The 15,034-nt window shown below is 43.4% G+C and overlaps 1 protein-coding gene across 1 annotated transcript in view; it reads left to right on the top strand.

Annotated features, from left to right (window-relative positions):
* CPS1 (carbamoyl-phosphate synthase 1, mitochondrial) overlaps positions 1 to 15,034 on the top strand; it is a 99,110-nt gene that overhangs the window by 39,029 nt on the left and 45,047 nt on the right. The window contains exons 17-21 of the mRNA XM_009887599.1: positions 680 to 824; positions 1,219 to 1,429; positions 2,513 to 2,711; positions 4,891 to 5,067; positions 9,646 to 9,764. Coding sequence (XP_009885901.1) covers positions 680 to 824; positions 1,219 to 1,429; positions 2,513 to 2,711; positions 4,891 to 5,067; positions 9,646 to 9,764 — 851 coding nt within the window. The remainder of the gene's footprint in view (positions 1 to 679; positions 825 to 1,218; positions 1,430 to 2,512; positions 2,712 to 4,890; positions 5,068 to 9,645; positions 9,765 to 15,034) is intronic.

The raw sequence follows: 15,034 nt of genomic DNA, 5'->3' as shown, positions 1-15,034 counted from the left end.
ATGGATTGATAATGTGCTTGTTACTTTCTAGGATTTTAAGCAAGAATTGATTAATGGTTTTTATCTGCTAATATTAAGGCCATTTATTCACTTAGATTATGCTCATTTACCAACAAACTGTGTTTTCATTTTTGTCTCTTGTGCTGAGGAGTGCTTTCAAGATCAAGTTTAAGAATAAATCACGAGTCTTGCTTCTGGTTAGTATGCCAATGATAAGCAGCATTATTAGTGCTATTAATTACGTAGTTTGCTGGCACCCACACTTCTCATCACTTAGTCATTTAGCTTTCTGCAGAGTTCTCCTATTGAAGTCTGTGAGGCTGCCCACATACACAAACAAAAGCATGTGTCTTGCGTGATTGAAGCCTTAGATATTTTTATATTCCTCTTTGTTTTTCACATGCCATTGCAAGCTCACATGCTCTGCCTTTTTTCCCATCAGATCACATAAATATTTTCTTGCCTTTCAAATGAAGCTAATTTTTTCTGAAAAAAAAAACCCAAAACCCAAGAAATATAAAGTGCTTGTCATCGATGCTATGAACTTTGCTTATCTTCATCTTTCAATTTTCATGTTTGCCTGGGATGTCTGGAGTTACACCACAGGAGTCTTAGATACGGGAACATGTTCTAACAAGGTTTTCTTTCTTGCTGTTCATTTTCCCTAACATATTCCCAGGCATTTGCAATGACTAACCAAATTCTGGTGGAAAAGTCAGTTGTTGGCTGGAAGGAGATAGAGTATGAAGTTGTGAGAGATGCTGCTGATAACTGTATTGCCGTCTGCAATATGGAAAACATTGATGCTATGGGAGTCCACACAGGTAGGCTTGGGCACAGGGTGGCTCACTGGAAATGGCTCATTAACTTTTTTACACAGTGCCCTTCTGCCTGCTGTTGCTGACATAGTTTTGTGATTGATGAAGTGGTCTCTAGAAATACTCTTCAGATCTTGGATGGAGCCAGTTAGGGAGTGAAACAGATACTGTTAGGCTAAACCTACTCTGATGATCCCATTTTCCATAAGATTGCCTGGCCTTTCCAACCCTGAGCCTCTAACTGTCTGTGCATCTCATCAACTGTACATCCACGGGTTTGAATGTCTGTGGTAACTTCATTATTGGCAATAGGTTAGTAGAGAAAGTGACCCGTGTGGCTAGAATTTACTGCTGCCGAACTGCTGCTTATTTTCCTTCTCTGCTACCTTGTGACAAACAGGGGATTCTGTTGTAGTGGCTCCAAGCCAGACACTCTCTAATGAGGAATTTCAGATGCTGAGGGATCGTGCCATCAAAGTTGTCCGACATTTGGGCATTGTGGGAGAGTGTAATATCCAGTTTGCTCTGCATCCAACTTCCCTGGAGTACTACATCATTGAAGTTAATGCCAGACTCTCGAGAAGTTCAGCTTTGGCATCCAAGGCAACAGGGTAAGATTATTTAAAAAACCAAACCACCACAGAACAAACAAGTGAACAAACAAAAACCGAGGGGATAAGAACAGAATGAGAGAATTTTACAGTAAGGGAGTTGGTTCAGTGTATTATTTAAGTATGTGACATCTGCAAGGAAGAAGAGTTCCTGCATCTGCTCTCCATGCAGTTAAGACAAGGAGGTGCAGGCTTAATTTGTAGCAAGGAAGACTGAAGTTGGCTGTTAGGAAGAACTCTGGAGCGGTCAAAGCAGTAAGGTGCAGATTTCTGCATGGGAAGCTTCTAAGAACAGTTCTTGTCAGCATCTGCTAGGATTGACCCTTGGAGAGACGATCCTGCTGGGAGATGGAAGAAGGGGTTAGTGAACCCTCCAGGTCTATTCCAGCCTGATGGTGCCACAAATGGAAAAACTCTCAGGAGATGGCGGGGCGGGGGGACCCTAATAGGTGTCCTTACAAAGCATAGCCACTGTATGCATATGTTGGCTGCAAATCATCTCTGGGACCCGGAGGACACAGTTATTAATGAGCTGTCTGTCGGATTGATGCAAATGGTATTGCTAGCTGCCTTTGTTTTGTTGGCTAATCATAAACTAATCAAGATAAGGATGGTCAGAGCAGGCTGTTTAAAAATTGGCTTCTTAATTGCACTTTGCAGATGCTGTTGAGAGGCACAAATTAATCTCTAATTTGCAGTTCTCAACAACTCTTGTGGTTGTTGAAGTGCCATAGCAGACTGGAGATAAGCCATGATGTTGGACAGTGGGCGTTTGATTGTTTTCTTTTTGGATGACAGACTTAGAGCAAAACATATCTGTTTATGTGGTCTCACTGTGGGTGTGACACATATTTAAAATGGTGGCTTTGCAGATAACAAAGCAAGTCCCAGATCTAGGTAGGTACCTCTATAATGTGTTAGGGCAGGAAGCTAGACAGGCCCTGCTGTGCTTGAGCACAGTAACCTCCTATTGTGTTGAGGAGGAAAAAAACACCTCACATCTGTTTAATTTGATCCACTCCTGGGATTTGCAAAGGCAAAGTACTTCCCACTCTACCATTCTCTACCTTTCCTCTATGGCAGGTATCCATTAGCATTCATTGCTGCCAAAATTGCCTTGGGTATACCCTTGCCAGAAATCAAGAACGTGGTGACAGGAAAAACCTCTGCCTGCTTTGAGCCTAGCCTGGATTACGTTGTTACCAAGATACCCCGTTGGGATTTGGACCGTTTTCAGCATACATCCAACCAGATTGGAAGCTCCATGAAGAGTGTGGGAGAGGTGAGTGCAAGACTCTCTCCTTCCCTTCCACCCCACTGCTTACGAAAGTCATTTCTCTTTCTTAGAAACTCTCAGAATATCTATCTTTGGGGATCTAATGGCTTTTGAGGATATTTATTCAGCTCAAATGATTTTTATCCAGTACTGCAATTAATTGAAATGAGTTAGGAGTGTGTAATCTTTGATATCACAGTGTGGATTCATAAATGGTTTGACTCTTAAGGGAAGAGATCCACTTTGGATCACCTGAGGTTGACTTCATTCTTAACACTCACTACAGGACTTCTAGAGTTTCTTTTTGTTTAGGGTTCTGTAGTGGTAGTTAATTAGAGTATAACTTCAAGCGTTGTATTTTGTTAAGATTTTCAGTGATGCTGATGAGCCACAGCTCTCAGTTGTTCCCATAGTTATTTGTACTCTCTGTTAAACCCATATGCCAAATCTCAGCCTACTTCTGCTCTTGAAATCCAAACACAACCTGTAATCTTGCTCTGAAGTTTTGATTTCTCTTAGTGATTAAGTCTTTTATACCTGAAACATGACAGTGTGACTTTTAAACCCTGATTTTAAGGTATCTGGGACAATAACAGAATGTTTTAAAAGGGGAGAAGTGAAGCAAAATGGGTAAATTACCCACTTAATTACGTATCAGCTACCAAATCAAAGTAATTAACTGTGTATTTTTTCAGTTGCCTTTTTTTCTTAATGTGTTTCAAGTAGGTATTTTATTAAATTATTTTAACACATGCTAGGAGACCTTCCTAGCATCAATTCTACCTTGCTGAGACAACAAGCCTTCATCAGAACTGGAAGGATTATTTAGAACTTGATTTTCCAGTGATAGTTTTGGCTTTGAATGGCAAAGGGGGTGGTTTGTTTGGTTTGATTTTTTTTTTTTTTTTTTTTTTTTTAAGGAGTTGATGCTAACTGATATTACCCCTCTTTGCTTAGGGTTTTTTGGACTGTTGTCTAGAGTTGGGGTTCCTACATACAGTTGCCTTGTACACCATCAGCTGTAAACGCTTCCTGGCCATACACATTTGCAGGTGGTAGTATCAAGTCCTTCCAGTGGTCATATATCACAAAAGCAGAACCTCTGTCTTCTCAAGGCAGGAAGCTGGGTAAAGGGATGGGGGAGACACAGGAAAAGTCAGTGCTCCACTTGTGCAGGTCTATGACTGCTGGGGGGTGAACTGGAACAGGGATGGAGAAGATTAAGAGATACAGTTTGCAGCTGGTAGAGGTACTCAGCAAAAAGGTTAGTCTTCAGGACCTGTGAGTAGGAGAGTGTCTTTGAAGCAAAGAGCTTCTTGCTGCTGTGTCTCTATTAGTATGGCACAGTTGTGTCCCTAGCCCTGAACTTGAAGGCAGATCACAGCACCTGCTGTATTTCTATTAATTGAACAGTCTGGCCTGGTCTGTTTTTTCCTGAGCTCTGTTGTGCTGGGCAGTGGGCCTGGAGCTGTGAGAAAAGAGAAAACAATGTTATTTTTTTCTTTGACGTTTTTCAACATTGTGTTTGAGAAGATTTTTATGCTGTTAAGGTTTCACTGCACTGGGAAATAAAAATGTTGAAATTTGAGAAAGGGCTCTGTTACCTCACAGATTTCCACAGAGAAAGGCTTGTTTTCTTATTAGATGTGATGTCAAGATTGAAGGAGGGAAACCCCAGTGCTGCTATGCCAATGAGGACTAATCCTTTAAGAGAGCCCTCACAGGGGAGAGTCACTGTTAAATGTAATTTAAAGAAGAGGAGCAGATTTCTTCTGAACCTTAGAATTCCCACTGTGAGTTTCTATCTCTAACAGGTTGTTAAACAGAAATATCCTTCTATATTACTACACCCATGCTGCTGCATAATGCTTCCCTCTACTAAAGTGCTTCAAAGCAGTTTATAGAGGAGAGCAGTGACAGACAGGGAGACAAAAGCAGAAAGCAGTCACTTGTCTGAAACTTCCTGTTGATAATGCTGGCAGAGTCAGGCCTAGAAGTGGGACTGTCAAGGCTCAGTCAGCTGTGCCTGTCTTAAAGCCATAGGGACTGTCTTAGGAAGGAGGTCCAAAGGCTGTAATCTTTCTGTATGTCTATCTTCATGGTTTAAATTTGCACTCCTCTGTTATTCAGGGGATAGCTGGGCAGCAGCTCACCGTAACTAATGTGGAAGTGCTATCCGTTACAGGTCATGGCTATTGGCCGTACTTTTGAAGAGAGCTTCCAAAAGGCCCTGAGAATGTGTCACCCATCTGTAGATGGCTTCACTTCACATCTGCCCATGAATAAAGCCTGGCCAGCCATCACAGATCTCCAGAAGGAGCTCTCTGAGCCATCCAGCACTCGGATATACGCAATAGCCAAGGTAACAAAAGATAGAAAGCCCTTGACCTATGTCCTTTGAATTATAGCTACCAGATTGGGTCAACTGAGGTGACAGATTCTTCACCCACTTGCTTCCCTGTGTCAAGCAGACCACCTTGTGTAGGATCTTTCCTGTTGAAGTACAGATATTCTGTATCGCATTTAGTTTCCTCTGCAGAACATAACAGCTGGGTGAGTATATGACTTTAATTTTTCCTGCAGACATCTGTATTTTCCTGCATCTTCTGTATTCAGGTAATATGTTTGCCTTTTGGTGCAATCTTAGCCAGTGCTCACTGAATTCAGCAGCAGGTTCATTCCTGTGTCCTGACACTTCAGTTTGTAGCTGAGTGTTGGCGGAGACCTGAATCACTTTCCTTTGCTTGTTCCTGTAATATAGTTGTTTGCTAAATATTGGCTAATGTTCAGCCCTGATTTACACTAGTGTAAGTGTCAGTCAAAGTTGGTGAATTTTGCAGATTACTGTTACCTGTGTCAAGCGGAGGAAGGAAAGAAGGGAGGAAGGAAAGAATGAAGACCCTTTTGAGAACTGAAACAAAGCATGATTAAGAATTGCAGTCTGTGAGAGTACTGTCTTTTTGCAATTGGTGCATTGGTATGGGCTTGTAACTAAAAAAAAATGAAAACTCTGTTAAATGTAGCATACAGGAAACCCCCTGTTCTTTGAAATAGGCTCTACTTCCCTTAGCATTCTTTTAACCTCAGTGCTGTCACACAGGGCAAATCACTTCATCTTTCAAGGTGTCTGGGTAATGGGGGGGTGTTATTGTAAGGGAAGTTAGGGTGTGAAATTATTTCTTCCTTCAGCTCCATGGTGTTTGCCTGTGTATATCACATGGTAAATGTGGGGTTAGTTATTTTACAAGGTAGGTGCACTTTCACACTTTGTTTTTGCTGCAGCTAGCTTGTCCATCTGTTCATACCCTCTATGAAAAGGAAGGGACGGGTGTCTTTTATAGCTCATACTTACCTGTTGGGTTTTTTTTAAGATTGTAAACCTTCCTGGCAGGGAACGCCTGGTTACTATTTTTTGTGCCCCTGATGTTGTGTGATGGAGTCTTTAAGCCCTTTGTGCTCATGTGTAGATACATCTCATTACATCCTCACATGAATGTGAGGACCTGAAGTTGTGCTGTATTTGTAAAAATGTTTTCACATAGCTGTTCCTCTTATAAATGGCCTGAACAAAAAGCACAAGATGTTCTATAAATGTGTGACTTGTCCAGCTGTTGACTCTCTCATTTCAAGCTGGGGAAATGCGTGTCTTCATAAATGTAGAACATCCTTCAGCAGCTGTGCTTGGTCTTTATTATAGCTTTCTCTAGTGACTGAGAGAAAAATCTTGCTTCTTGTTTCTCTGGGTGGCTCAGAGAGCTTTTATGAAAGGTTAATCTTAGCCCCATGTTAACACAGGGGATCAGGGGAGATAAAGGTGAGTTTGGGCTCCACTGAACACTCTGGGTGTTCCCAGCTGGTGGCATTTTCACTGGGAGCTGTCGAAAAAAGCAAGATCAAAGTCTTAATCCCTCCCTATAAAGTGCTGCCTCTGCCTGACACAGTGCACTAATTCGTCCCTGTTAATAACTGAGGCAAGCAATATCAGGAAGAGGTACTTCTGGCAGCTGGGGCTGCCTGCCTGGAAATCCCTTTCCAGCTTGCTGACATTTAAAAGCCAACAGTTAGTCCCCATTAGCCGTCAGCTTTGAAACAGGATGGAGCATCGTTGTTTGTCTTCTCTTCCCCGACAAGCCCCACTAGTCAGTTCTCCAAGGCTTTTTACTTTTTCTCTCTCCTTTGTCTGTTGGATGATGAAAACAGACACTGTTCAGGTGAAAGGGAGGGAAGTTCAGCTGCCATTCAAAGCTATTGCTGTTGTAATGGGACTCCCTGTTATAATGTAAAAGAAGGCACTAGAAAAGAGGCTGAAATAGGTGAGACTTGTTCCCTGGCCAGAGTGGCTGAGTGCTGCCAGGATGTAACCGCCTGATGATCAGGGCTGCTCAGATTGTATTAGATCTTTTCTGGGCCCTCTTAAGGTTGTGTACAGGTAGCTTCAGAAGACTTACGCTGTGGATTTGATCCATACTCCGTTTCACACCAGGGCCCTGATCTCCTAGTTGTCCACACTACAGATGTGTTAGTTAGCACTTGTGCTCCTGTCCACAGGCAGCTAAATACTTCCTTTGAAAGGCTGAGGAGCAGGGATGGGACTGAAGGAACAAGGGTGCCAGCCCTAGAGACAGCACAGGCAGCTGAGCTGCCCTCTGTTGCTTGGCCTGGAGACCAGGCTTGCTCCCTGACTCGCAGTGTGAAGGCAGTCCTATAAACCCCTTGGCATCCCAGCACAGGGCCAATGGCTACTGGATGGGATGCTCTTGAAGGTGAGCAGGGCTCTAAAGTCATGCTGTCCTGCTGTGGCTTCCCTCCCCCTTCTTCCAAGGTGTGTTTAGGCTGTACTCCTTCGTGTAGGTTTGAATAAAGTAAAGCCATCTCAGTGCTGTCCAGGGCCGCTGATCAAATCCTACAGGGATTTTCTGCCTGGAAACCTGATTTGCCCCTGTAGTGTGGTGATTTGGGAGCAAGAAGTATCTGCAAACTTGTTCCTCTCCCAAATTTATGCCACAGGGGTGAAGATGATTTATTTTCTCTGTGCCTCATCTCATTAAGGAGGGGAAGGCATTTGTTTTTTTTCAGTTTCCCTTGAAGATCCCTAGGACTTTTAAAGAAAGTGTCTTAAGCAATATAAGTGTATGTGATCATGCTACCTGTGTGTGTATGTGTGGCTCAGGGAACATTGACTGAAGGTTGGAGATCTTAAAGACATGCAAGTCTGCACATGTTTTGTGAAAACAGATGGGCAGAAAAAAGACCAGCTCATGTCCCTCTAATGTGACAGTGTGACCTTACCCTCCAAGCACTAAGGGATCAGGTTGGGAGGGATCCTCTATCAGTTGCCTCATACCAGTATGAGTACCCAGAAATGCGTGAGAAGCCCAGCTCTGTTATTGCCAGTGCTCAGGGACTGCTGTGGTGGCCCCAGGCTTCTCTTTGCAGGCATTTGGAAGAGCAGTGGCTGTTGGGGTGCCAAGCGCCAGCTGAAGGTTCAGTGTGGAAGTGACTGGTTACTCTAAAAGAGCAAAATATGCAGTAGGGATTTTCACTGCTGCTTGTGAGCAAGCAGGGTATTTGAGTCAGCAGCTTATTACTTCTCAGGACAAGAGAATAATTGTGAGAGGGAGAGCAAGGCGAGTTGCCTGAAATCCTTTGGAAAAGGCAGAAAGTGGTGTCGGAATTTCGCAGTTCCTGATGAGAACTGTTACCCATCCCTTGTCCGTGCGGGTGGTGCCTTCTTGGAGCCACAGCACTGAAGTGACCTGTGCGTTTCTCTTAGCTGGTGTAAAGGCTGCACGTCACAATGCTGAAGCAAGCGGTGACGGTACAATGTTGTGTCTGCAGCTTGATAACTCAGAGGAATAATGCCGGGGTGCAGTGGCCAAGCTTATTCCTAGATTAATGCTGGACTTTTCTTCAGTGGCATTGCTCTGGCTTTGTTCCAGGGATGCTGCCCTGCAAGAAAACAATTAAGCATGGCAACAAATTAATGACCCTGATTACCTCAGCTCAGCAAAAATACCATGCTGGTGTTATCATTATGGTTGATTATAGTTGTTTTATCAGGAGAGTTGTAACTGTACACCACTGGTGAGACCCAGGAAATATCAGTGATAGAAGAAACAACTATATCATAATGGGGGGCTGTCTGGCATATTCATCTGAGATTTTTTTTTAATACTACAGTGTCCTGTAATCCATTGTGTTATGAATAATAGCTCTATGGGGTTCCTTTTTACCCCATGGTTCCAAAGAGTTGGATAAAAATTAAAAAAAAAAAAAAATAGCCTCAGCAAGATAATGCGGGGGAATTTTAATGATCTTGACATTAACTTGAGGTACAGTAAGAGAAGCTAGAGTTACATGTAGCTGCAAAGAATCACCCAGGACTGGACTTCCCGTTTCTTCAGAGGTCTTTCAAGGCTACATGCTTTGATTCAGCCTTGTATTTCAAGGGTAAATCAAGATTTATGCTCCAAAGCAAAGAGTTCCTCCAGAGCTGAGAATCGGGACCTTCCTGTTTAACATTTGCAGCTAGGAGGTTGACAGTGGGTCTGAGATTTAGGTGCTAAGGGGTGCAGATGGAGGAGTGAGAACTGCAGGCTGAATATGCTTCCCTGTAGTTAGCTAAGGCATGTACTCAGTGGCCACCAATCCTTGTTGCCATCAGTTTAAGCCTGGCTGTTGGGTCTGTAAAAAGTAAATTATCTCTCTCTTGCTCCAACATAAGCCAGCTTTTGGTACCAAAACACATGCAAAAGTGGCTGGTGCTTCCTGACACTGCTTGAGGGGCACATGTCCCATATACTCTACAATACATTTGATGTCTTTATATAGTTGCTGCTACCTATTTGCAGACTAAATCTATATTTGTGAAATATGTATTAAAGGGTCTGTGCGAAGTATGTATTAAAGCGTCTGTTTGGTGCTGTCCTCTTTTTGGCAGGCTTTGGATAATGAAGTCCCTCTGGATTTTATTCACAAACTCACAGCCATTGACAAATGGTTCCTGTATAAGATGCACAGCATTGTGAACATGGAGAAGATCCTGAAAGAAGTGAACAGGTAAGAAAAACAGCAGTCTTGTCCTAAGATGCAATGGTCCTTCTGAGGATCCTTCTGCTGGGAAACATGGGATAGACCCTGAGCACAGATGCGGTCAATGCTAAGATGTTTATTTCAGTGCTGAGAGCAAGCAGTGTTGTCTTAAAACCCAGTTCACTGCCTCACTGGGACAGAGGAAATTTCTGAGAACATTGTTTTTGGTCAGAGAACTTCTTTGAGTGTTTAGGCATTGTGGCTGTTTTGGGGGATCATGGAATTTTCAGTTTATTTTGGAAAATCCTCCCTGTAGTATCTTTGAGGCTAAGGCTGTGAAGGTGGATGGCCTGCAATGAGTAACAGCAGGCTGCACTTTTGTGCCTAGGACAGAGTTAGCCTTCACAGGACTTGTCCTGACTTACGGCACCTGAGGGCCAAATACACAGCATTTTTTCCAGCCTGGCCAATTGATTTTTAAGCTTTTCTGCCTTGCTGTGATCACACAGTATGTGTTGCTTTTGTACTGCACTTTCAAACATCTATAATTCCAGACATATTTAAATATAAATCTTCTTCTTTCTTCAAGAAAAATGGCCATATAAAACCAAGCAGGAAAGAGAGCAGTAAATTAAAGCACTGGGCCGTATTTCAGTTCCAACCTCATGCTGACTTGAGCTTTCCCTTCATGGTTTACGAGGTTGGGAGAACCTCCTTGCTGAGTTATTGGCTGTATGTTGGCTGCTTTTTCTGCTTCGGGTACCCGTTGTGTTAAACACATTTCACCACATGATGGCACTGGGAGCGCACTGTAGCCAGTACATCACTACGGTGCTAGTTAGTTCATCTGCTGTGATTTCTGCTTCTTTGACCAGCTGCACGGTTTTAATTGAGCAGCTCTTGCTCTCCCTTGCCCCCTGGAACAAGCTGGATCTGGAGCTAAACAAAAATAAATGTGGAGGGAGATGTCGAAGAGGAGTAGCTTGATTATTTACAGAAATCTATTGTTTGGCTGCACAAGTTTTTGCCCTCTAACATCCGTGTCATGTTGAATTTGTCTCAAGTGCCTTAAATATATCTACGTGCAGCTCCTGAGGAAGAAAAACAATATATCCAGAATCGGTTTTATTTCCTTGCTGTTGGGTTGGCATACTCTGGAATAATGCACTTGGGACCCCAGGGGCTGGCCCTATCCTCAACTGCTATAAATCCAGTATCACTCCACAGAGGTTAATCATGCCGAACTTTCCTATATCACTGAGGTTGCTTTCCCTCTGTGATGTGGGTGGCAAGTGATAATATTACTAGTAGGCGATCAGTAGCTGGTAGCATCCCACAAAGTTTTTCATGCTTTTGGTGAGTAGGCAGCAGACTGTGTAGCTAGCCCGCTACAGCAAGCCCTTTTGCAGTATCCAACCTTGCATTTGTATCATACACAATCGATGTTGTGTTCCTTGTAAGTGGATTTGTGCAATTCAACTCAGATTGCAGGTGGTATAAATTAACTTAGTCTCATTCGCTTGTCAATGCAGTATTTAACTCTGGTGTCCTTGTTCAAACCTTCCCAAGGAAACTCTCTTACTTCACAATCTGCATTGGACGGAGAGGACAGACGCTCCAGCTGCATTACGTTGAAGGCACATTGGCACAAAGGCAAAGAGCCAGGGAAAAACGCTTCTGACCCAAACTAAGACACTAGTCCAGTGAGCCACATCAGGAAATACATCTCTGCAGTAGCCGAGGGAAAGCTAATTGAGTGGGGCAAATGAGGCTTGGCAAACACGTGCTCTTCCTGCAGCCAGCTGTTTCCAGTCTCCAGCATGCCTGGCATGAGTTTTACCTGTGCTACAAGATTACTCCCAATTGAAAAGAATGGGCTGTGACACCATCATTGCTTTAAATCTTTCTCTTGTTGAAATACAGTCACCAGAACCAGAAGTAGTTGCCCTGTTTCCAGGCACTGTTGCTGGTTACAAGCTTGCTCTCCATTGGGTGAAATCCATCCCTTCCTTTTTCCCTCTTCATTGGTTTTGGGGGTTCTTTGCAATGAGGCTTTGGATGCAGCTGGAGTAACATCTCTGGCAAGAGTCTTGATTTGGGCCCTGCAGAGCTATTGCAGAGACTGGTAACAAGGAGGTGATCACTGCCAAGAGGAAATTTAGAGCTAGAACAAATGGATATGACAGACAGATGGGGAAGAGGGATCAGAGGCAGGTGGAGGCCTTTGTGAGCAGTTCAGCAAGCAGCATTCACATACCGCATGCTGCCTTGCATCTTCACCACGTGGAGTGATTCAGAGGTGAGCAGAAGGCCGTACTGATTTGGGCAGGGAATCTGTTTCCATCCATGGAAGTCATATGGGATAATGTTATGGGGAGAAAAAAACCTTTCTGACATATAAATATTTGTCCGTTTACAGTGGTGTACAGACAAGGAGACAGGAGAGACTGGGAAGGGCACCCTCTGCCCTGTTTACTTTTGTCACTGTGAACTTCTTTACAAAGAATATTGGACCTGGCGCTGGTGAAACTGTGTAGTCTGTCAAGCTGCAGCAATGTTTCCATTTGACTCTGCCTCTGGGCCCTCTAAGATGGAGAAAGAGTTGTTATATGATTTCACTGCAAGAAAGCAAATGGCCTGAGTTGAATTGGGAAAAGAAAGCCATTTTGAGAGTACTTGCAAGAATATCCAGTAATATCATACACATGTCAAATATGTGCCTCTGCTGTTTCTCCGACCTACATATTTTCATTTTAAGTGGGAACTTACATTGTGGACTTCTTGTTTTTTGACCAATTACCTTCATACCTGCAGTAATATAATCTTAATTATAACCTTCCCCACCACGCATGCGCGCACACACAAACAAAACCACATATATGTACATGCACAGAAAGAGCAAGCACTATACCATGCTGTCAGTCCATGAATGGGCGATGGTGTATGGAGCAGTGGCAGTGCGATAGGATAATTCTTTCCCCAGATTTGGCCTCACCTGTGACATGAGAGAAAATGGAGGGGAAGGGCCCTGAAGTGACCCCACTGGCTGTTCATCACACTGACAGCTTGTGAAGGAGATGGAAATTTGAACAGACCACGTCTAGCTGTCAGAGGCAGTGAGGAGTGAGATGTGACTTTTAAGGCCAGGGTTATGGACCCAATCCAGAGTGAGTCAGATTTGCAGTAGGGTTTGCACTGTCATCCCCAAGAGCACAGCTAAAGCCCAGACTTGGAAGGAATATTTGGGGTGTGTTTGACTCAAAGCGCTTCAGTGGCCTGGGTGCAAGGGAAAGCCTCTTTTGGAATTTGTATCTGTTCTTTGACCAGTGAGGATTTGTTTGCATGTGGCCATGATTTTTTTTTGTGTTCCTGATTTTGTGCTCCCTGAGAACTGTGGCTGTACACAAGAGAGTGTATAAGAAGTACTATTAAACATAGGTAAAGAGGTAGGCAGCTATGGTGAAATCATTATTTATGTCCTTGTGATGTGGGGACAAAAGGCTCATTGAAAATCAGTAGGACTTGTGCTCCGAAGTCACTTAGACATCTCTGCAGCAATTGAACCTTCAATTGACTGTATTTGCTATTACTTGGGAGCTCAAAGGAATGGGGAAAAGGAGAGCAAGTTCTCTGCTGGGGAAAATTCGAGGAAGCCCCAGGGAAGACTGGGCCATCTTGCAACAGGCAGAAGTGTGAGTATATTGCCCAAAGAGGAACATTTCAATCTTGATAAAAGCCTGTAAATTAGAATTCAAGTGAGAAAAGAGGAGCATGAGAAGCCCCTGTTTTGCAGTTGAGGAGCAAAGCATAGAGGTGGTAAGGCTTGCCCAAAGTCTCAAAGACAGTCTGGCAGAGCAGCAAACCAAACTGTCTTCTTAAAGCTCAACTCTTCAAATTAACCCTGATGGAAACAGCAGATCTTCCTTTTGGTGGATACCAAACTAGCCAGGCCATTGGCAGTGGGAAATGATGGCACCAGTCATACTTTGGACCTTTGTTTTGGAGGAGAATGTGTCCTTGCTCTGTGGGCATTGATTGAAAACACCTCCTTGCCTGTGGTTTGCTTGAAAGGGGTAAGTGCAGTCCTAAGTGTTGCTCTTGTTGTTCCTAAGGAGACACAGGTTAATAGAGGGGAAGCAGAAAATAGTGGGAGGGTGCAGACCCACTTCGACCCAGCATTTGTAGGCAGGTGCTCTGCTCAGTGGCCCACGGAAGAAGTTCTTTATTGTGAATTCCTTTTCAAAGCTCATCTCCTTGGGTCTGTGAAAAGTGTGCTTTGAAAGCCTCTTGCTGAAAGCATGGCTTGATTTGAAAACATGACTGTGGTGGAGTAGCCACAGAAATACAGGTGCTGGAATTAAAACCTGGTTCCAGCAGGTGATGTGGGAAACAATGCAGGGAGGAAAGATCAGACAGGCCATCAATAACCTGTGCTCTTCCACACTGGGTGTTGCACACCCGCTCTTCTTAAAAGCAGTGTTTCTGCTGACTTGTGTGCTTTCAGGACAGGTCAGAGAGCATAAGTTGGATCTTGTGTGAATATAAAGCAGAGCAGGTCCAAATGAGGCTGCACTGATTTATACTGTTTGAGGAGCTGTCACTGACATATTTGTTGTACTTGCTTTTAACTAACTGGGAAGATTACTTTTGTCTTCTGTGTGAACTGTGGGGCAGGGGAGACTCAGGAACAAATTAGGAATTCAGTACATGAGGAGAATATAATATAAACAGTTATTCAGCACCGTTGTTTGTGCTTTGTGTGGATCTGACATAAAATACTTTCTATTTGTTTTATAGAGCCATTGGTAATAATTTCACAACTGTATTTTCTTTCACAGCATCTGTATGTTTGTAAAAACGCAATATGCATTTTTTTTCCTCGATACAGAGTATATACAGGCATCACCATTTAAAAGCCATCAGGAAATCTCTGTAAATGATATGTACAATACCAGAAACAGGGGGGTCCATACCATGGCATCCCAGCAAAGACCTCAAAGCTGTCTTTTACCAGGGGTAGAAAATAGGCTTCCAAGAAGCATCTATGACCTATTTCTTGGCTGTGTTTTGGTGTAAGCTGCTGCTTCAGCACATCACTTAATCGTAGGTGTGAGTCATTTAGGTCTTAGGGTGCAGTGTGAGGTTCATGTTACTTAAGTCAAGATGTCCACAATGGGATTTATTAGCCCAGGGACCTCAATGTTAAAGATGCCGAGTGCTGGAGTGATAGTTGTTCAGTGTGCAAGATTTGTTGTCTTACAGCTACTGTCTCCCTAAACGCTCCTTTGACAGCTTTT

The sequence above is a fragment of the Charadrius vociferus genome, unplaced genomic scaffold (assembly GCF_000708025.1).
Source record: "Charadrius vociferus isolate BGI_N301 unplaced genomic scaffold, ASM70802v2 scaffold136, whole genome shotgun sequence".
In the NCBI taxonomy this organism is placed as follows: Eukaryota; Metazoa; Chordata; class Aves; order Charadriiformes; family Charadriidae; genus Charadrius; species Charadrius vociferus.
Note: the sequence above shows the minus strand (reverse complement) of the source record. Positions and strands in the feature narration are given on the sequence as shown.